This window comes from Ischnura elegans, chromosome 2 (genome assembly GCF_921293095.1).
Source record: "Ischnura elegans chromosome 2, ioIscEleg1.1, whole genome shotgun sequence".
Classification (NCBI taxonomy): domain Eukaryota; kingdom Metazoa; phylum Arthropoda; class Insecta; order Odonata; family Coenagrionidae; genus Ischnura; species Ischnura elegans.
In genome coordinates, this window is record NC_060247.1 from 1,664,658 (window position 1) to 1,687,415 (window position 22,758).

General features: G+C 39.4%; 1 protein-coding gene across 3 annotated transcripts in view; it reads left to right on the plus strand.

Annotated features, from left to right (window-relative positions):
- Positions 1 to 22,758, plus strand: part of LOC124153322 (putative fatty acyl-CoA reductase CG5065) — a 341,130-nt gene that overhangs the window by 163,732 nt on the left and 154,640 nt on the right. The window contains exon 1 of one of the 3 annotated variants that reach the window (XM_046526420.1): positions 20,074 to 20,434. The exons of 1 other annotated variant lie outside the window; for it this stretch is intronic. In XM_046526420.1, the coding sequence (XP_046382376.1) occupies positions 20,429 to 20,434 (6 nt within the window). In that variant the 5' untranslated portion in view covers positions 20,074 to 20,428. Of the gene's footprint in view, positions 1 to 20,073; positions 20,435 to 22,758 lie in introns of those variants that run through there. One more of the 3 variants, XM_046526417.1, reaches the window with a different exon arrangement.

Consider the following 22,758-nt stretch of genomic DNA (forward strand, 5'->3'; position numbering starts at 1 on the left):
GCACATTGCCATTATTACACGGCACACGTTCACCTGACGATAGGCGAGAATAGAAACGTTCTTTTTTTTAATAATTGCAGTTTAAAGGGTACGTAATGGCTACAAGCAGATCTTGCAATCTCGTTCATACATTTTCATGAAAATTTTAAATTATTAATTTAATTAGTTAAATTGTGATAAGTGCCCCATGAAGTTTAACTTAGTTATTACTGACAATATTTATATAAAACACGATGAACAACGAACATTATTTTACTTTTTTCAACAAGTTGTTTAACTTCTAGAGTTCAGATAATTTCACGTATACTGAGATTTTAATGTAAGGCTACGATAACCCTACAAAAAGGCATGGTATACGTGTATCTCCAGAGTAGAACTACAGAAAAATAGAGATAAAATTAAAATGAACATCAGTGGATTGATGATACATCTCCATTGGTAAAAACAGAGCGGGTCACCCGGCCTCGTCAGCTTCTTTCTCAATCAATGGAATTGGCGTTTTGCAATCCATTTTACATAAATTACAACTCTGCAAATGATGATCGAAATTCCGTTCCCAGTGGCCATTTGAATTCCCAATCTCTCGAAAACACCAATCTTGATTGTTCACAATCAATAACAATCTTGATCCTCCACGTAACCAGTCGCCAATAAATGCAGGTTCTTCTCCCACACCGCCCGCGCCGCGGCCGGCGGCAGCACTTTGGCGCGCTCCGTGACGAGGGCTCTTCGTGGGAACAGGAAAGCATTCTGTCGAGCACGTATGGATTGGGCACGGGCAGGTGGACGGCGTGGTGGAGGACACCTGCTCTCCGAAACCCTTGTTGTTTTTGTTTCGACCGGCCGGGTTCCGAAGACGAAGAGGAAAGCGAAGCACGGGCGGCGTGATTTGATTGGCCGCGGGCAGTGCTAAGTACGCACACGGTCTTACTGAGGAAGAATTCCACTCTTTTGCTTTCTTAACAGCTCAGTCAATTGAAAATTACGAAGAACGCTTGAGCATCAACTCAAACTTGAACAAACGCCCCCGCGGGTACTTGAGCAGGTGGCTCGTTCAAATGATTAATGGCATGATTTCCAAAACAGCCCACGATCACCCGGCATGAATTCGGCACAACCTGATGATTTTGATGGCTATAGAGATGATCAAAAATATCGGCAGTCTCAAAGATTCATCACTTTTGCCGTTTTCCACTTCGCGGTTTCAATTGTTATGTTTTTACTGAAATTGAGTCCACGAACCTGACAGACCTTTACTACTGTTTAGACCTCTACATAAATAAGGTTCCTCTATTCTAATATTCAATGCTACGTAGCTACATTCTTCATATGAAGTATACGGCCCAAAGAGTTTTTTTTTAGAATTAATTATGATTATACTAAATAGTTTCTTCCTCCTCTTACGGAAAAAAATTACGATCATTAGGGGAAAAAACGTGATAATCCACAATAACAATCAATTCACAATGCCAACCTACCTCCTGATGTAGCCATCAACACAACGTTTAGGTCATTCGTTTTTCTTTTAATTTAAACACTATCTGAACCCATGAACCTGGCACTAGAGAACTACTTGCATTGAAAATATTGATCAAGACAAAACTATGATCAAATGTCTGTGCAGAAGGAATTTTTACGAGAAGAGAATAATTGTTGTTTTTTCAATTTTTCATTTGTGAACGTTCTCACTCACCCTCCATCGTCACAAGATCTCCTGGCATGTGGAATTGCACTTGCTATGGAAGGGCGCAAATGTACACGAAATTACATTCCTCTTTTCGCAGTGGAAAGCTTGAAAAATGGCTCCCTTTCCGCTATTCGTAATATTGTGAGGGGGATGATGGGTCGCATGAGGGAGCCATTCCCTCCGTCCACTTTGATGTGTTTGCGCTAATTGGCACTCTTTTCGCCACCGTAAATATTTCCTTTCAGTTTATTTCTATTTTTTAGCATATCAAATATATTTTCCAGCCAAATTATAATGTAGCTTCTTGGTTTCGCCAAGTATGATGTCTATCGCTCCTAGAACAATATCATGCTTTGCATCGGAGAATAATTTTTAAATTAATACGCAAGTACATTATTACACATTCCAATTTCCCAACAATTCTTAATATTCATCCCTACCCAATATCAAATTTTTCATAAATAATATGGTGGTTTCCTACTATTTTTTATTGCCTAAATCGAAAGATTTCCTCCTGGAGTACGTATTTCACGCTTTTAGATTTTTAAATGACGATATCTATTTTTCGCGATTAAATGAAAAGAAAAATTTTCAAGCACGCGAAAACGCGATGGGTAAGTATGAATGCCGGGAAAACTCCCGTGTGACGTCGTTCTGGTTCCCGCTGCCGCAAGTGAGGTGACCTTGGGGCGAGGCTCTGAGCGCTGATACGACGCAGGATGCTAGCAGGTAGCAGAGTACCCTGCTGGCTGGTAGCGCTTGTCTTAAATAAGGATTATTAATACCTTATCAAACGAGGAAAACTTTCCGACCTTAGCCAGTTTTAATAGGTGATTATTAAGACATGTTTCCCTGAGCTCTGTGCCTCATGCATGCATTGGTAACCTCAGACGATGTTAAACTCCTATCTACTCGTATAGAAACTAGGTCCCTGTGACGTCACGTGGAGTGGAATCGCATGGGCGCCAATCTGGCCTTTTTCAAATGAGAATAAAATTGACCTTTGCCATTCGTCGGTATTTCTAAAACCAAATAATTTGCATATTATGAATACACTAATGGTGGGTAAGGAATCGCAATCAATGCCTTTCGTTTTCTTTTATGAAGGAAACTACCCTATTACAATGTCAATGATTTTTCATCATACATAGAAATTGAAATCATTTTTAGATGCAAGCAGGGGACAAAATATTCATACTTACTAACGAACTTACTTACTAGCTATAATTTCCGTGTATCCCGTATCGACATTAAATTTTTCCTTGCTCAGTTATCCATGAATGAACGTCCTCAGCAAAGATGAAAGAAGAGCAAACTCTTATTTCCCGATGAGATGTCACGTTGAGGTGACAAATTACAAATAGTTGCTAAGTGAGGGAAGATCAAGTGAGCGTGGGAGGAAGTGCGAAAGTGCTGAAGAAGAAGAGGATTGCCATTTCCATTCGGCTCAGCACGACCGCTCTCTTTCTTTCGTGCGCTGAGCGCTGAAATAATTCGCGGCCGTGGTTTCCTCTGACCGGAAGGGATGTCGCATGCGCTGCTGTTATGGAAAGAAGACAGCGTTCAGCCTGGCAAGTTTGCGTCATCGAAGCCCCGTGTTGCGTACGTATCAACGAAAAGAGAGCTAAATGTGGTTATTCACCCTGTTTTAAATTTTAATACTTGCGGATCGGAGCGGTTATTCCATTAGCTTGCCTATTGCCACCGAAACAAGACACCGCAATCAAAGAGGAGACAAGTACATCGTCTCGAAAGGTTTTATACACTGATCGTAACCGAATCAATTTCCACCAAATCCGCCGGTCATCGACAACAAATACAACAGAAAAAATGGTTTATCTTTTACACATTAAGTATGGGTACTTTGGTACCAATTTCCTTTATTTTTTAAGTTAATCTACCCATTGGTAATTGTTTATAATTTTTTTTCAGCCGAATCTTGCATTCCGTTCTCCATGGACCAACGCTTTTGGTGGTCTCTAAGCTGCCCGAGTCTGATAAGACATCGATTGAGGGCATCTCAAGTAGTCTCACAAAAATTAATGTTATTCAAACGGTTTGAAATTTGCTGACAGAAGAAACAACATCATACCTACAATTTAGCTTCACTCGCAGAAATCGATTGTTAGCCGACTGTCATTGACGAAGTGAAATGGATAACAAAAGCAATGAATGGAAAACTCTCTCCTTCAGTTTTAAGTGTGTCATTCAAGGTTTGAAATAACTGATACGATAAAAGATCGATAATATGATTAACCTTGGTGATCCACCTCTACAACATATACATGGGCTAACAATGAGATGTTAATTCCCAGAATTCCCTCACCCATGGCTCTCAACCCATTTTTGCATAGGGCACCGCAGCATTAGGCGACCGATGAATAACGCCTGTAATTGGCGTATCTGAGGTCAAGCTGAATAAAGATTGAGATGGCCTATTTTCACATCTTTTTTCAAAAAATCCTCAATAAATGCGAGTGAATTAAGATACGAGAATCCCTCAAATAGCAACTTACTTCTCGCTTATTTTTTTCTATTAAAACTGAATTAGATACATTATTAATCCTATATATTTAATTTACCTTTTATAATTTAACATGCGATCACAATAATCAATTGCCTAAAGATAATAAGACACATTATATAAATTTATGCTCCACAGAAGGCAGGAAGCTACAGTTTTGTGTATTACTAATGAAATTGTTACTGGCGGAATCATCGTTTCAGAGGAAGATTTGTGAGTTAAGCGGAAGGCCAGTTGTGTTGTGGTGCGCCGTTTTCCTTTGAAATTATTTCATTATAACTCGCGAAACAAAAATGTATTGATTCGATGGAGAAATTGTTCGAGATTATCTTACCTTGAAGGACACAGGGTCGACTCGTGACTCGAAAGGCATTCTTAAGATGAGTGTTTTGTGCGCCGCACGCGTTGCCAGGCGGACACGGGGGAGTTATCGGGATCGGCAGTGGGAGGGGGCGAGTTTTAATTAGAATTGCGTCGCCCATTTCGAACCACGCCTCGCGTTTTATAAATGGATGTCGCCTAGGCTTACATTCAAAATCCCAACTTCAGTATTAATCTTAGAAATGGAAAGACAGCCCATGAAATGAATTATTATGGATTTTTATTGAAATCCTGATTTTTTTCTTTAAGATTTAACAGTTTTCCGTCAGCACTCTTGGCCTCCGATCCCACTGCCTGCAGCTCTGCCGACGTTTCGTCTAGCCACTACTACCACCGCCCATGCTGGCATTCGCATTGTCATTTACATCCTCATTACATTTTTATCCTCTTCTCATTCACATCCTTTCATTTTCCCTGAGTGACGAGCCGATTCCCGAATCATTGCCAGCGCTGAAGTCACTCACCCGGGGCGGAGAAGAGTTCATTGCGGAGACAATACAAGGTGTGATCAACCGACAGATGAATATCCGCGAACCATGACCAGATCTCAACCATGTCAAATTGGTGAACTATTGGGTCTGGGAAAATCGCTTTTTAAATGTTAGGGAGGTAGCCGAAGAAGTAAGCATTAGTTTTGGATACAGTTAGACAATTTTAATAGACATTTTGGGCATGACGTGGTCAACTCTATGGAATAGGTAGTTATTTTAATTAAATTTATGAATAGAACCTCTTTGATTGGGCAACTTATATCATTTGCTTTTTTTCTTCATAGTGTAATATATGCTATTATTCATCAATCACATATAGCATGAGACATTGGACGCGTATGGTGTATTTTGTTAAGTGAATATTGGCGTAATCTATTCAAAAATGCTCTTCAATTTCTATCACGTTGAGGTGTGAACGTTGAATCAAGATCAACTCAATGGAATAGGTAAGAACTCTAATTACATTCTATGAATATGACCTCGTCGAATGGGAACCTATCTTATTTTCTTTATTTTTCTCCACAGTGTAATTTATGCTATAATTCATCAGTCGCGTATAGCATGAGACATTGGCTTTGTATGCTGGACATGGTTAAGTGAATATTGGCAAGATCTGCTGTAAAATGCTCTTGGATTTCTATCATGTTGGGGTGTGAATTTTGGATAAATTTCAACGCAATGGAATAGGTAATGATCTTTGAAATTTAATTTTACGATTACATCCCCTTTGATCTGGAACTAGAGTCTTTCTCTAGTAGAACTGTTTTTCTTCGCAGTGTAGTCAATGGTGTCATTCATTATCCTCTTCTATCGTGAGACATTGGATTTGTATGATGGAGGTTCTGAACTGTTGGGTGCCCTTTACTATTGAAAAATCGTAATTTTCATACTGTTCAAAAGTGGTACACTCATAGCTGGTTCTGATACTAAATATCTACCAAATTTTAAAATTTATATCAGTTTCTTTATGGAATAAGGATTCTTATGTTTGGAAAAACTGGCTCATAAATGTGATGGTGTTGTTTCAGTTATACTTGTGGCAGTCCTAATGGAGCTAGAGAGCTGGCAATTCGGCCATGTTGCAGGGTTTTTATGCAAATTCCAGTTTTACAGATCACTTTATATGATCTACTCTGAGTAAGGTTACAGTAATGAACTGAATCTTACAGTCAGAGTGGAACATGTTAAATTTAAATTTACTTCAAGGGAGTCTTGCAAAGTTTTAGGTGTAACAGTTTCTCAAGGGCAATATTCAGAATTATGTACGTATGTTTCAATCAATTGGTGATTAGTTGAAATGCTATTTTGCACTGCATTGCTTGTTATTACTTAAGTAATTTTCTATGCCACATTTTGCTTGGCATTGTCACTCATTTATTTTATGATTTGTTGAGTTGAATATTCACAAGTGGGGTGTGGCCACTCAGTCCAGCTAATAATTAAGCTAATAAATGAATCACTCAACAGATTTGATCATCATCATTACATAATGTAATAGCTTAGCCATGTGGGACTAAATTTTCTCTTCAATAAAAATGTTACGAAAAAGTCTCACCAACAGAGAAACAAGATAGTCTTTCATTATCTGGTTGTAGATTAACTTGTGAAGTATGTAATAATAACGCTACTCTCCTCAGATAGGCCCATACTCATGTGCATCTATTTTATCATCAGATTTTCTATTGCATTATGTCTCAAACTCCTAAATTATGACTTAATTTAGATGTTCCACCCGTTAAAAGAATATTGTTTAAATGTTTAGAGTCATCAAATTTGAAACATCTCACTCTCCAGATTTTCAAGTTCCCCCACTTTAGGTGTTTCTGAATACGCACTTGTCTATTTTATCTATGTCAACTCAAGCTGATTTTTTAATTCAGTAGACATTTATTTTCATTCGAACCTTGACTTCCAGCCTGAAGAAGCAGACTGGAATGCCTGCTATATATGCCATCTTCAGATGGATAAATACAGCAGAGAACTTGAAAGAATGTTGCAAAACCCTTCTGCCAAACCTTCTATCTAATACTTGTATCTCACTGGAAATAGCGCACAAAATGTTGGTTTATGACACCTTTCCCATCTCTGCAGCTCAATGAAGACAGCACAAAGAGTGATTAAAAATATGTTCTCCCTTTTTTGTCGGTTTTATGAAAATATTACTTAGCCATATTTCTGTAACTGCTTCAGATGCAAAATTGAAAATTTGCTAATTTTTGCTCCAGCACTTGCAATCATCGTACCAAATTTCAGCAAAATGTAAAATGGTGAGGTAGAGACTTTATTTTAAGTGTGTTGCATTGATATGGAATGGCTCGTGTTGAACTTGATGGAATTGACCATGTACTTTGATATTCATCTCTATGGCCATCTCTCTTTTACCAGGTAACATATTGTCATTTATCTTTTTTTACCTTGACAGTATCTGAATTGATGTCATTCATCGCCCAAGTACAATGTGAAACCCTAGATCAGGATGATGGAACAGTTAAACTGATGAATGGGATTGAATATTGAAAAATTCCATTGGATTTCTAGCATTCCAAGGTATGGAGCTTAGAGGTATGTAATCAACTTGATGGGATTGCTAATGTTCTTTAGCATTCATCTTTATGAGTACCTGCTTTTTATTGGGTGACAAATTTTTAATTATTTTTTGTTTGCTCTGACAGTATCTTGAAACTGAAGTTGCTGCAGTGGTTCAACCTGTGGATTTCTCCCGCGGTATTGGACATGGAAATAAAGCTTTGCTTTTAACCAAATTGATAACCTCGATAGGAAAATATGCAAAAGGAAAATTTTTGACATTGCCATGGTGTGCATCTGAGGTATTCCTTTTCTTTGCCTACAGGCCATCTTATAGTCAGTGTTTTTATGTCAATGGTGTAGCTGTATGTATTTGGAATTACAATGATGCGTAACCAATTGGGATAATGACCACTTAATTGTGTCATTAGATTTTTAAGAAATCTTTGTATTTCATTAACATTTTTATTTATTATGTTATGCAGTACCATAAGTGTTTTTAAGGTAAAAAAGCATTTAAGGGTGCGATTCATAGAGACACTAAAATTGCTCACTTTACAAAGTCTCTTTATGGTAAAGTGAGAGTTTAGCTAATGTTCATTTCAAAGGCATCCCCAGGATCTCACTTTATAAAGTGGAACTTTAGCTGCTAAAGTCTCGATCAGGCATTGACATTTTGAGTGTTGGCAATGAACGCTTCGTAAAGGTTAACAAAAATTTGACTCAGGATATGAATTGCTAAGTTGTTTACAGGTTTTTGGCGACTAGGTTTCCATGTTGTATTGTGCAAAAATTTTATTAAGCTGCATTTTCTCGTTCTCTCATTTTGTGTGCAGATGTAAATTAATACTGCGTTGTCGGAAGCTTTTCCCCACTAACTTTTTTGTATGCTAATGACTGAGTTAGGTGAATAAAAGCTCACTTTTAATTAGCTTCCTGCATTGGAAATGCACTTCGATGTTTCCGGCAAAATAAAGATACAAATGCTGATATTTTCACATCATTTTATGGTAATCTTGCCTGTTTAATTGCACACGGTTGTTTGGACTACATGTTGGTCGAAGTTTGATGGTATAAGTTCATTGAAGGTGGGTGAAATAGTGAAATTCTCTCACGTTAACTTGAAACTGTAGCAATCAATTTGAAGAGTTACCAATCAGTGGTTGTCTCAGGTGCACGCATATTTTGAAGTAGGTATGGGTGTTTCATCATCATCATCATCACTGGTCAACAATCCTAGGATTGGTTTGACGCAGCTCTCCACTCAGTTCTCCTATCAGCTAATCTTTTCACTCCTACGTATTTCTTCTCTTTCACATCTCTCTTTACTTGTTCCATATATTTTGTTGAGGTCTTCCTTTTCCATTCTTGCCTTCCACCCGTCCTTCGACGATTGTCTTCATCAGGCCATCATGTCTCAAGATGTGGCCTATAAGGTTGTTCCGTCTTCTTATTAAGGTTTTCATGAGGCTTCTCTTCTCTCCTACCCTTCTTAGGACTTCCTCGTTACTAACTCGGTCGATCCATTTGATTTTCATCATTCTTCTGTAGCACCACATTTCAAAGGCCTCTATCCTTGCTTTCTCCGCTGCGGTCATTGTCCATGCCTCACTTCCGTATAGGAGCATACTCCAGATGTAGGTTCTTATAAATTGTTTCTTTACTTCTATATTTAAGTTTCCCGCTGTAAGCAGGTCTCTCTTTTGGTGGAATGCTCTCTTCGCCTGAGCTATTCTGCTGATAATTTCTTTCTTGCTTCTCCCGTCACTAGTTATCTTGCTTCCCAAATAACAGAATTCATCCACCTCTATCAGTTTTTGCCTCCCTATTTTAATGTTGGTCTTGACTTTTTCTCTTCTGCTGCATACTAAGATCTTGGTTTTCTTCGTGCTTATTTTCAGTTGATATCTACTCATTACCCTAAAGGTATAATAAATAAGATTGCAATAGATATTACTAAAGCAATTTTGAATTTTTTTGTTCTTACCATTATTTTAATTCTTGGGATGTTGATGTATGCGGCTGTATATACATCCTCGATAAAATATTGCTTAGCTGCAGATAATATGACTATGAAGGAAAGTATGTTTTACTTTTTTATTGCTGCCTTTTATGGCAAGATACTATTTCATCATTGTAAACATTCAAATGCCTAATCGAAAAACGAAACAAAAACTCTCTAGTTTCAAAATGACAGAAACAGGAAAATGTTAAACATGATATGGAGGCATGTGGAAGGAGTCCATACATAAAGCAATTATGGAATGAAAACGCTTAAAATACAATGAAACGTTTAGAAACTAGTATTTGGTTGGCCAAGCGACATGAAAATCAAGTCTGCTTACGAGGACCATTGGCTCCAATTTAACAGAAATTTGCTATCATTTCTAGGAGGGAAATTCTGGAATATAAACACATGCATAACCTAAGAACATAATTAGCTTGTTTTCAAAATCAACACAAATTATGCCAACTTATTCAACCACTTACTGTGCTGTAATTATAACATAATCGTAAAAATGTCCTAGGTAGTATAACGGCCAATAGAGTTCAACTGCAGAAGTAATGGGTCATCTCCATCAATACTGACTCGAGATATTTTCCGGAAAGAGAGACACATTACGTGTCTGGTTATTTCTTGAAATATGAATTCTGAATGAATGAATATTTCCTGTCTTCTGCTGTTTTCTCACCAAAGAATTAATTCCTATTAATTTCCGTAACCCAAATATCTTCATATTTCAACTTCAAAAGCAGCCATATTTATTCATCCGTAGAGGACACTTTACCCTAAAGTGAACTCCAGTTGGGCACTTTACGGTGAAGTGACAATTCTGCCATTTTTCTTCTAAAGTGGTGTTTATGAAACAGAGAAAGCAGACTTTAGCCCAGCTAATGTATACTTTAGCTTAAAGTGCCGTCTACGAATAGCACCCTTAGGGATTCATTTCATTATTAATGTTGAGGTGCAGTTCTCAAAATTTTCTGTTGCACATTTGATTGTTACTTCACATTTGTGGATATAATCCCATCTTTTTGTATAATTGTTTTGCATCATTTTATTGTTCTGTGCCAAAGGCTACTGAAGTGTGATCACAATGTAATATGCAAGAAATCTTAATAAATGTGCTTTGTATTACTCAATTATTTTTTTTTTTTTGTGTTTTCACCCTAGTGAACCTTAATGGATATCAACTATGATAACGGGTCATTGGGCCGAGTTGTTAATAAGTAGTAATGTTAGTAATCCCTGGGAAAGGGGGGCGGGAAAAAAGGCTATCCAATTTGAATTTCGCGCTCTAGCATAGCCGAAGTTACTTTTTTGGCCGCTGCAAAAGTAGGATGGCGTCACTGTTGGCGGCCAAAACTTGCGACGTCATTTTAAATACCTAGATACACATCTTTCTAGAGTATATAATCTTTGCCCCACAGCCACCCTACTCTCCAGAAGTCACCTCCATTTCACTTCTTTCTGTTTCCAAAGTTAAAATCAACCCTGAAAGAACACCGGTTCAACTCCATTACGGTTATTAAAACTAATTGTACGGTGGACCTAAAGAGGATCCTTAAGGTGGCTTACCTGGCAGGGTAAGTAAGCTGGAAGAAACGTGGGCAAAGGTGTGTCGTGAGCCAAGGTATGTAATGTGAGGGTGAAAAGTTCGATTAAGCTGTATCCGTCGAAATAAACAAGTTATAAAATCAGTCCGGCCTTTTTTTGATCACACCTCGTACTTCATGGAAGTGAATGACTGTAAGCAATTGCTATCTTCGGAATCAGCCAATCTGAACCCCGTATCCTACACGTAATCCGGAATTCTGTCAGTTAAATCATGGTCGCAGGTAAATAAGCCGGTTACCTTCCTGGCTCTAAGTCATGACAGCGTCCGCCTAGTTGCCAATATGCACAATGCATACTGCTTCCTCCTTTGACGTCTGAACGATGCCTCAATACGGACGGCCTTATGACATAAGGTTCGCTCAAATTTCATTATCCAGTGCAAGAATTTCCATTAAATTTACAACGAAATTAGACTCTCAACGATCTTTCAAGTTTTATCCTATTTGCTTTAAAATATCACTACTTTTTACGTTTCCAATGAAATGTACGATAAACCCGGACAACCATCGCCGAAATGTACGATATTAAATTTATATTGAATTGATTGATAAGGATATTAAATTCGATTCTAAAGTCCCTAATTTGCAAATTTCTGATTTCCATTCAATTCCATTCCACTGAAAGCCTTTCCTCTCCTCTCGTCCTCCTTAAAAAATAGCAAATAGCATGGAAAGAAAATATCTAGTAGCAGTAAATGGTGACGATGATGTGTAACGGGGACCTATTGTAGGGTGAACATTAACTTGAGGCCAAAGATTAGCTCTCACCGCCAGCGTACGATACTAGTCGTCATTAAATTGTCGTACAGCAGTGGTTAATTGCAAGTCGTTCAAATATCAAAAGAGCTGCACGAGTTCTGTTAGGTATGAGCAGGTCATTTGGGAGAAGAGCGGCATTGGGCTTCGATGACGGCAGGACCTATCCTTCAACTCCACCGAAATCACGTGGCCATCCAAGAAGGAAGAAATAATGAGGCAACAATTAGCTAAAATAACCTTCCCGCCTTCCAGTACTCCTTCCCGCTGATGATAACATTATAGTATAACTGAATTACCGATACTGAAGTTATGATTTTTTGTATAAAGAAGCATCATCCTGAAGAATAAACTCAAAGTTGCTTGCCACACCCCAACAATGAACATACAGCTTCATCACAACTCTTCCGCTATTTACCTCGATATGAAATTCTCCGACGACTCTCCAATCTTTCTGACTTTCAACAAACCCAACTAACTTTCACTCTAAGAGATTATCACAATTTCGTTAAAAAAAGGTCATCATGGGACCAAGATCTCTACCAATTTGGTATTGATATCCGACGTCTTATAGATATGCATTCCTATTCCTCTTCTTCTCTTCCATCTTATAAATGGTAATGCAATAGCCTTGGCGGCCAGCGTTTTAATATCAATAGCAGGAACCTAAATACATTTAAGGCAGAGGCGGCTGGTGGTAATTTATCTAGGGTGTGCATTAGAGCAGATATAGGATGATTTAATTATATTATGTTAATTCTAATCCATGAGCGTCATATTTCGTCGTAATAGAATACATAGCAAGCAAAACATATCACTGGTACACTCTACCCTTATAATTGCATGAACAGAAATAATATTAGCATGTATGAAAATAATTATTCTCAACACACCTTTACAAGTGACGGTAGTTGAAATTCATTCTCTTTTCCTTACACCCTATGAGGAAGTAGTGTAGAAAACGGCTATACAGATGGCTCTGTAGACGGACTAGGATCCTGGGCGCAGGTAGTGTAGGTGGCGGCTACACCACTACACTACCTGCCAGTCAGTCACCAAAAACATGCGCGTGCGCATTCGCATGGTTTTGAGTCTGCTCCCATCGCCCCTTTCAACAGCACATACCCCCCCGCTTACCTCGTCCCGCCAGAGCTCCCTCAAGCGATCGCACAGACCGAAAATGCGCCCGGCATGATGCCACGGGATCGCACACTTGTAGAGCGGTGAATTCGAAAAGGAGATAGCTGTAGCGTTCGGAGGCTCATGTTTCTTGCATATGCAGACAGTACTTGTATCCTTCGCGTTGCAAAGGAATAGTTTTCTTTTATAATGTATTCATCTTTGGGTGTGCACTTGCTAACATGCGTATACGCACGCGCCGCCACTGATTTAAGGCTAACAAAGGCGCTGACTCCATTAAGGAACTGCTCCTCTGATCGCCACTTCCACAGCCGTCCACTTGCAGCTACAATTTTAAGCAATCTCTGAGAAGTACATACGTAAATAGCACGTGATTACTCTTCCCCAGTATCGGCTTGTATACCCTTCATCTTTCTTTATCCCATTATTCCTTAATACGCTATTTAAATAGTCACAAGCAAGTACTAAATTGTGAAAATTACTCCACCTATCAGTCACTACCTCCGAATCACCAACGATGTAGTCAGGATTCTATCGGAGGCTTCATGTATACAATATAAAACCCCTTAACGTTCACTCACTCATTCATTCATAATACAAATGTTTGGGGTGAACAAAACGAGATACGACAAAAAGTCTTATGAAGACCCCTCTAAAACTGTCTGACACCCCAGGCAAAATTATGAAAACACTAAATTTCCAATTATTTATCTGTCTATTCATATAAAATTGAGTATGGGGATTAGCTCAAAAAATGGCCACCAAAATGCAATGGCGGCGCGGCAATCATACAAACAAGCAGAGTCCTCTAGATTGCTCTCTCAACACTACTCTTATTATATGGCAATATAGAGGACTCTGACAAACAAGCAATCATAGCAACATATTTGTTTATGCAAAAATGAGGAGCTAAATTGGAAAATAAGATAAGGAATTAAAACGAAAAACTGATAAAGATAAGGCAGAAAATTTAGAAAGTAATTTTTAAGAAGTCGATTTCTTTATGGCTTCTTTGCATAGAAACAAAAAATTGTTTACATCAAAGCGTATTCCATTGAAAAGCGGAGAAATATAAGGTAGGAAATTACTCATTGTTTTTTTATAAATTACATTCTGTATATGAAATTTCGGTGCTATCAAAATCGAAAGTGTGGTTGTGATTTATTCCATAGTTAACAAGTGCACGTAATGCCATTTTTAAAGATGATTCGAGCTGTTGACTGTAGTTCCTGTCTTGTTGCCGATACACGATTGCTGTCGAAATATTCCTAAACAAACCTTCCATAAAAGATAGGTGGGTAAAAATGATTTTATTTTCATTGATTGTGATAGCGATAACGTTTTATTTTTTTACGTTCTTTTTTCCGTTAATATCCTTTTTAATGTGCAATGTTATCTTGTCATATTTTACTCACCAGAAGATTTAATTGGGAATTACGTTGCTTATTAAAGCTGTTTGGAGATGTTTGTGTACCCCGAGTCGTTAAAACTTTAAAGAGAGGTATTCCTGAAGTGGTATCATTCGCAATCATGATAAATCTTTTGTTAAAATTCGTTATACTAGCCCCAATTCATGCCAAGGATCTCCAATTTGCGCATTAGCACTAGATATTGATCGTCAGTTTTTACGTTATTCTATTGCGTATATCATCCTCTCTTAAGTTTACGAAGGGCAATCGCAGTCACAACTTATTATTATTTCAAGAAATTGGTCAAGTAAAGTGAAAAATAATTAAGAAACGTTTTTGTAATACATAATTATCATGGCAACCGATTAGCCTGGCCGATAGTCTGTTATTACGCGTGGGGGGGCCGTGTTCAATACCCTATGCAAGCATTTTTCTTCTCCGATTGTTTTGTATTTATTTTGAGGAATTTATTTTACTCCTATTACTCCATTTAACTCCTAATTTTATGATTTTCATTCAGAAAAATGGTTTTCTGGGTGGAAAATCTTTCATCGGATTACGCTGCATCGGGTTTCTGCTGCTACGTTTCATCTCATAGTTTTATCAGACTTATGTGTACCCTGTTAATAGTATATAATGAACTAAATTTTTCAAACTTGTTTGGTAACAGTAACAGAAATATTCAATGCTCCATAGAATCCATATTGGGATAAGTTTGATCAGAAACTGGTATTTTTAACTGTACTTTTTGCTGTGTTTACACGCTTTATTTAATGAATTATCAATTAAAATATAGTTAACTGCAGGTTACTGTATTTTGTAAAGTCGTTATGTTAAGATATTAAGCATGAATTGAGTGCTACAGTGGAATATGCTCTCAACGTCTTTTTTATTTGAATTGAATAATTTAGAGACTCTCAGACTCGTAGAAATTTAGTTTACTTTTTTAGTCCCTCAGAAAAACGGTCCTCTTCTATAAATATTTATTTTCATATTGTAGCCTACGTACCATGCGCTCGTTTTACTTGAAAGTGGAAATATTGCTAATGGGCAATTCCATTTGTGACAGAATTACCTTAAGAGAAAACTGTGCTATATGATACTTCGATAAAATTGTAAAATACAAAAAATGTCAAATTCTAACTAAGCATTAACAAAAAAATTATGAAGGTGATTTTCATATACAGAAAACAAAATAAATTATCAAAATACCTTCTAAATGTGCCCAAAATTAGCAATTGACGGAAATACTGCCAGCTCAACCTCCTCTAAGTGTAATATTTCAAACATCATCAAAACTCCGTGAATCGAAGCGTAATTTGAAAACTTTTAATAAGGCTCTGAATAATGTTTCAAATACATATTTCATAAAATAAAATCATTTAGCTGTATATTTATCAAAATAAATTATCTATAGCCTGAGTATTAATTTGAGAGATAAAGTGGACATTTTCATGGAAATGCCCTAATATCTAATCTAGCCAACTGAAAAATAAACAATTCTCAAGTAACAAATGTCAGACAAAAAGTATATGACCTTACATAGTGAACATAAGAGGCCTCTAGAGGGGGGGGGTCTGGTGGGGCAGCGAGCAAAAGGGAGTTTGGAGATCGAGTTGATTTTGGGTTGGGTTGGTTGGGGAAGAGTGGACGGCAATGGCGGATGAATCCCTCCATCACGCGAAATCAGGTGGCCACATTGAACATGCAGCAAAGGAGAATTGTAGGGGGAGAAATCGAACAAGGGCTTCGACAAAGATGTAGCTCTTCGTGCGCCCCCTTGGTGTACATTTAGGAAGAAATTAATGTGAGGAAGTCATCGAGTCTCCGGCAGCAGAGGCGCAACTTTTAGTGCATGTTTTTTAATAGTTCCGCAAGTTGTACCCAAACTAACATCGCTATTCGTCATGATCCTCGAAAGTCTTAACCAATTGTACAAAAAGTATCTTTCTTCCATCTTTTCAACCAAAGTATGGAGTTTTTTCACTAACTTTTTGAAGGATGTCCTGGGGACTCTCTTTAGTGGCATACAACACACACTTGGGGAAAACAGTTGAAATTGTCGGAACATGGGGCCAAACCGGGAGACGATCTTTATGATGATGCTCCCTTCCTTTTGGACCTCTTCGCAACGGACGACCGCCGCTCAAAGACACCACACGCAGTCTTCTTTCTCAATCTGCCTGTGCGTGCGTGCATTCTCTGCTCCGTCTCTCCCCCCGTCCGCCTCCTTTCACCCAACGCCACGCAAATCTCCTCACCTATTGCAGACTGCCGCCGAAACTCACTGGACAAGTGACTCGCCGCTGTGAAATAAAATAACACACAGCGTGAACACCGCCCATCCGACATGACGACGGCGTTCATTTTCATTGCCGCTTTAAATCATTTTGCCCCCTCGGAATTCAGAGAGGAATTCATCGTCACTATAAAAGCCAAAAACTTACATTTATGGCATAGGTTTACTGTGTGTTTGAATAAACCACTGGACCACCTGTAGCATCGCTGGAGAAGTCGCCATCACCGTGATAACGCGAGCGAGACCCGAAAATCAATCCGTTAGTTCCAGATTTACATAGGCAGCAGAGATTTTTTAATGGCATTTGCTTTTCCCTCGCTCTGACTTCTCTAAGGTGCAGTATCTGAGGCCAATGAAAGAGAGTGATTCCTTTTCAATTGCTTCATTTGGTAGTCTCCTGAGTGGGGCAAGGTGGTCTCGAATTGTATGCAAGTCTGGGTGAACCCTCAGCGCCCCTCCCCCCCAAATAGCAATTGGCAGCAGCGCTGGGTGAACCCCTCCACGTCACTCCTCGAGTAGTTTCGGCTCACGAACCTAAAACGCTGAAAGAGCACTTGCATCGAATATGTGGGCCTTTATGGCCCATGAGATAGTTTGCAATTATACTACAATAAAGGAAAATTAATTAACAGAGAAATTAAAAATTATGACGAAAAGGTACAATAGGTGTAAATATAAAGAAAAAATGCATAGCTATGTGAACACAAGTACACATTTGTATTCCGAATGTGGAGATCTGGGAATTTATCAAATGCCCACACACATGAAACAATTGGAAACAATCTTATTATTTATTTAAAAAAATATATTTACAGTTCACAGTAAAACATAATACTAGTAGAAAATATACCAAAAATAGAAAAATATATTATTTTCCTCATAAAAGTAGCAAGTTATCATACCAGCATGGTCATTATACAGGGAATTGCCATTAACTATCAAGAAGTGATTTGTACACTTTGATCTTAAACGCTCGTATTGATGGTAAGTTTCTTATTTTTTGTTGGCAGTGAATTCCAGATTCTGGCAGCTGTTACCATGAAATAATTATTGAGGTGAGATGTTCTATGTTGGGGAATATGATTGTCAACATTGTGATTACAGGCGGATGTTAAATGGATACTTCTCCTACTGATATTTTTAGAGCAGATAAGGTGGGTTACCAGAAAATAGTATTTTGAAATTAAGGCAGGTGAGATGATAAAGGCAACGTCGTTTATATTTTAGGCAATTTAAGCGGGCATATGAACTACTAATTTGATCGCATTTTTTAGCTAAAAACGAAGCGTATTCTCGAGTTCATAGTCACTTGAACTTTTTCGCTGTTTTCTACGTAGATATTTGTAAGCAATAAAGAGCGGTAATCAAGGTATGGAAGAATTAATGTTTGTACAAGGATGGTACGTATTTTTGGGGACATGATATTCTTTGGTCTTCATAGCTGGTGTAGTATACCTCGGTTTTTCTGTTTAGTACTTTGTACCTGTTGCTTCCAACTAAGACGTTTATCAAATAATATACCAAGATTTTTTTATTTTTTCTTCGTCTGGCATGGCTTCGTAGCTTCCAATTTGAATGTTGGGCAAAGATAAATTGTCTTTTTCGGCTTACATGTGACTAATCTCAATTATTATTGACTTTGCATTAAACTCATTTGATCGGAGGTGTTTTTTCGGTGTCTAGGACACCAACCGTTCAATGTCTTCATAGCTCAGCGCAATGGTGGATGTTAAGTGAGGAATTTGGTGCCGATGTTTCAATGTAAAAAGGCACCCATCCTCTCCTCACTTAAATAAATGTATTCTTGACGGAGGCTGTGCAAATGAGAACCACCAAGACGCATTCATTATACCGTCGGCTTCGCAATTTTTTCGTAATGAACATGTTTAGGTTTTCGATGATTTGAAGTGCTATTTGTTGAAGAGTCATACACGGACTCAATTTGTACATTGATATTTAACTGAAATTTATGAGTGAATTAAATAAAACTTAAATTAATTGCGCGTTTCGTTGCATAGCATCAACATCAGGTCGAAAAAATAAAGTATTGTATAAGACTGATTAAAAAATAATATCATATTTATGAGAGACAATTTAACATGAGATGAAGCCCATGCTTTGCTGGATAATTAAAATTCACAATGAGTATTTCTTGAATAAAAAAGGCAAATTGATTATTACAGTGATTCCGATTCTGCATCAAATGTATTTATGTCAATTCCTCCCTGATAAAATCTATTAAATCCCGCTGCTAACTAAATATAAAAGGGCCAAATCGACCCGCCCTCATTACCGAAAGCATAAAATAGGCTGGTGTTCGCAGGTGCAGTCGTAACCACAAGATTATCTGGCCCCTGGCCTTACAAATATGAATGTCTTTGTCACATTTCACCCAGTTTATTCCGTTGCTACTCCAATATCCAGGTAGGGCACCTAGGCTCCCAAACACTTGTTAAAATAACTTACAGGGCTGAAGTTGATTATCTGAATATTATTTAGATTGCCTTACATTCAACCTACGCAAATCATGTTGAGGCAATTGATTTTCATATCCTTTTCTGTACGACATCGGCACGTGTACTTCTTATTTCGAATGAGGGGAGCGGTGAGGACTCGAATGGCGGATGAAAATCCACTGCAGAATCCATTCATCGTTGGCGCCAGGGGTTTCCCAGGGTCAAGATAACGCTTCGATGGTGACCATGAATGTGCCTCCTCTTCGGCACTCCTCCGCCGGTAGGTAGACATTTGGAAGTGGCGTCCCACTGCTTGCGCAATAAGGAGAGGCGGCGACATTGGCCCGTGCGAGAGGGCCCTCGGGAAGTAAAGCCAGGACAAGTCTAAGCTCACTCACCAACTCCATCCCCCGCAGCCAATTTTCCATTCCATTTTATTCACTGGGAATCTATTTCATGCAAACAATTAAAGTAATTCTCATGAATTGATTGCATTTACATACAATTTATTCCGGGTAGGTACAGTAGGGTATGAATGAATTGTGGGCAGATCCAGCTCATCAAAACACCGCTGCCCCATGGAACTCCAACACTTCCCCTCCAGCACGAAGGAAGGGTGTCCTGGTTACCCCCCCCCCCCACTCTCCCCAACGCAAACATCTGGCCCCCCACTCCTCACCGGCAAAGACTCCTCGAGTCAGTCAAGAGAAGAAAGGGGTGGGGGAGGCGGGAGGGGGGGCGTAGCGGTGCCTCCACCCACCCTCAGCAGCGCCGAGAGTAAGTGGGCTATCGTGGTGTCGGAGACGCAGACGGACACCGACCGCGTCCCGAGTAGCATCGTGAATGACAACGGCAGCAGACGCAGCGAAAACAACAACGACGCTCGATTCGGCTGCAGAGCGCCCGAGAGAGACGACACTCCCAATCGCCCAGGAGAGAAATCGACCGACCGGGAGAGGCGACCCTCGCATTGCAGGAGGAGGTGATACTTGGAGGAGGCATCGAGCATCACTGGAGCAAGTTGAGCGGGGCCGTGTTGCAGGCGCAAAGGGTCATCGGCCACGTCCCGCACCCACTGTTGCCTGAAGAAGGGAGTGGATAAGAAAGGAGAGGACCTAGGATCGCATCCCACGCACTCTGAATGAAGGTAGGAAAGAGAGCCATGTCTATTACATTACGCGCGACGGGGACATTGGATTCATTTCTTCCTCGCGGACGACCGTTGGTCCAACCTTCCTCACTCCGCTCTTCCTCACCCCGCTAACCGTGACTTGTGCTGCACGGCGGCGGCCACTAGCTGCTCACCGCGCAGCATACACTTTCTCTCCAGCGATGGGCTGGTGCGCGCCAAGCCGGATTACGCACATTTCTCGTAGGGAGGAGACAGAGAGAGTATGAGGAACACATGGGAGTGTGACTTGTCAAAGTGTTGCTTAAAAACAGCTCGAGTCTCGTAATATTCGAAGAAGTCCTAACGAACACCACATAAGTTATAGGGTGACTAATTGGCCTGATACGGTGGCTATAAAGTACGGAATTTCATAATGGCACCCGAGCATCAGATTAGGCGATGAATAGGTATTCAAACGATGACCAACCACATTGGTAGCTTTCTTAACGGCAACTGCAATTTGGTGCCACAAAATGCGTGATGTGACGTTTAATTGAGAAAGCAGGAAGATAAATCGATGGAAACTAATGCGACTTTCTTCAATGCTTGAGAGACAGTAAGTTTCACACAGCTCTAGTTCCCACATATCTAATCCATTGCAATATTGAGCATACTATTCATTCTAGTGCTATGATCCACGAGAAAAATCTAAATCCGCAAAATGTTTATAGAGATCAGGCGAGGAGCTATCTAGAAACTCCTTAATTATATTTCCCTACGCAATCTATTCACCATTCTTTGTTGATTAAAAAAATCCCAGAGGCGTAACCAAGTGTGGGCAGAAGGGGCGGGGGGAAGAGGGAGCCTTTGATTGTAAAACCGACTCCGTGACGTAGTAGACCGCCAGTCAGTTTTCTAACAACACTTCCACTTCCGGGTCCAAACGGCTGCCAGAAGGGTCTTTCTCCACCCAACCACTGCGGAAGCTCTCTTCTTTGGCAAAGGGAAAATTTCATCCCTTGCTCTCTTCCGAAAGGATCCACCAAAGCAGATGAGTTTCGCGTTTAAAATATTTTTAAAAAAAATCCGTGTTCAAATGACGAAGAGAGTGAGTGCATTGGATCCGCCAGATGGCGTGAAACGCGGATGTGAGCTCGCTGTTTTGTGTAAGCGCAATAGTCACATCGCAGAAAACGCTGCCAGCAGACTGAGGAAAACAATTGTTCCCGCCCTTGGTTTGGAATTACTTCAACACTCTTCTCCTTCTTCCTCGCATTTGTTCAAATTCTTCCGAAGAACACACCACGAACCCGATCCGTACTTCTCCGATAGCTCTGTGTCACGCCAGGGGTAATTATTTTGCTGAATAATCGCGCGGTCTCGGTTTCCGTATGTTTGCGAACCATGGGAATCAGTGTATGTCCGACAAAATATAAAATGTTACCTGAAGTTTATTTTTTTAGGTTTAAAATTACCCCAGCAAAAGTGCTGCTCGTGATGCTCGCTGCTCTGTTCCGGTCTTCTTGTTAATGGTCGTTTCACAAATCGATTGGTGAACAAGTTTATCGGAATTGGACACGTGCGAAACGAGAGTTTAATCTATTTCCGAATATTCTTCCAATATATTGCATGAGTTTGCATGAAATTTGCGATGCTCGATTTCCATTATATATCCAACAATTGTCTGCCATAAACGTAACTTGTAAAGTGGCATGTGTGCTACTCTTCAAATATTTCGAACATATTTCACCTATCTGCCATGGGTAACGCTGCACGTCTTTGCGCTAAGGACAATATGTCCCCTACATGATCGATCTGTCATAGCCTCCCTATGTTTATCAATAAACCTCCGCTGAGATCCCATTTCCTCTTACACTCGCCGGCAGCGCCTCCATCCCTAACCTACTTACCAGATTAGCGCCGTTACGTGTTCCTCCCGACCGTAACCTGAAGCTCCCAGCTGGAAATTTTTGTCCACGTCCCTACTTGACCTAACAGCAATGTTTCTGTATTTTTCCCTGGAACTGATATTCAAAGAAGAGAGTTGTTATTATGTTGAGTCAGATGTTGACGTGGAATAACGGTTGTCTCGGAGAGAAAAATAATCTAGCAATGTTAATATGCTTCAAGGAGTTTTGGAAGTATAAAATTCTTTCCATGCGACCTCAAGTGCACTGGTGTAGTTTTAGGCACGCCTAGAACGAATATTTCACAGCATTTGTGTCGATGATCACGTATTACGATACTATGCAATGAATACTACACCCCGATATTTTTTCACGGAAAGCGCCTAATAAACGCAAAACGAATATACAATTGTTGATTAAATACTCTGGAAACCTACACCAACGATAATAATG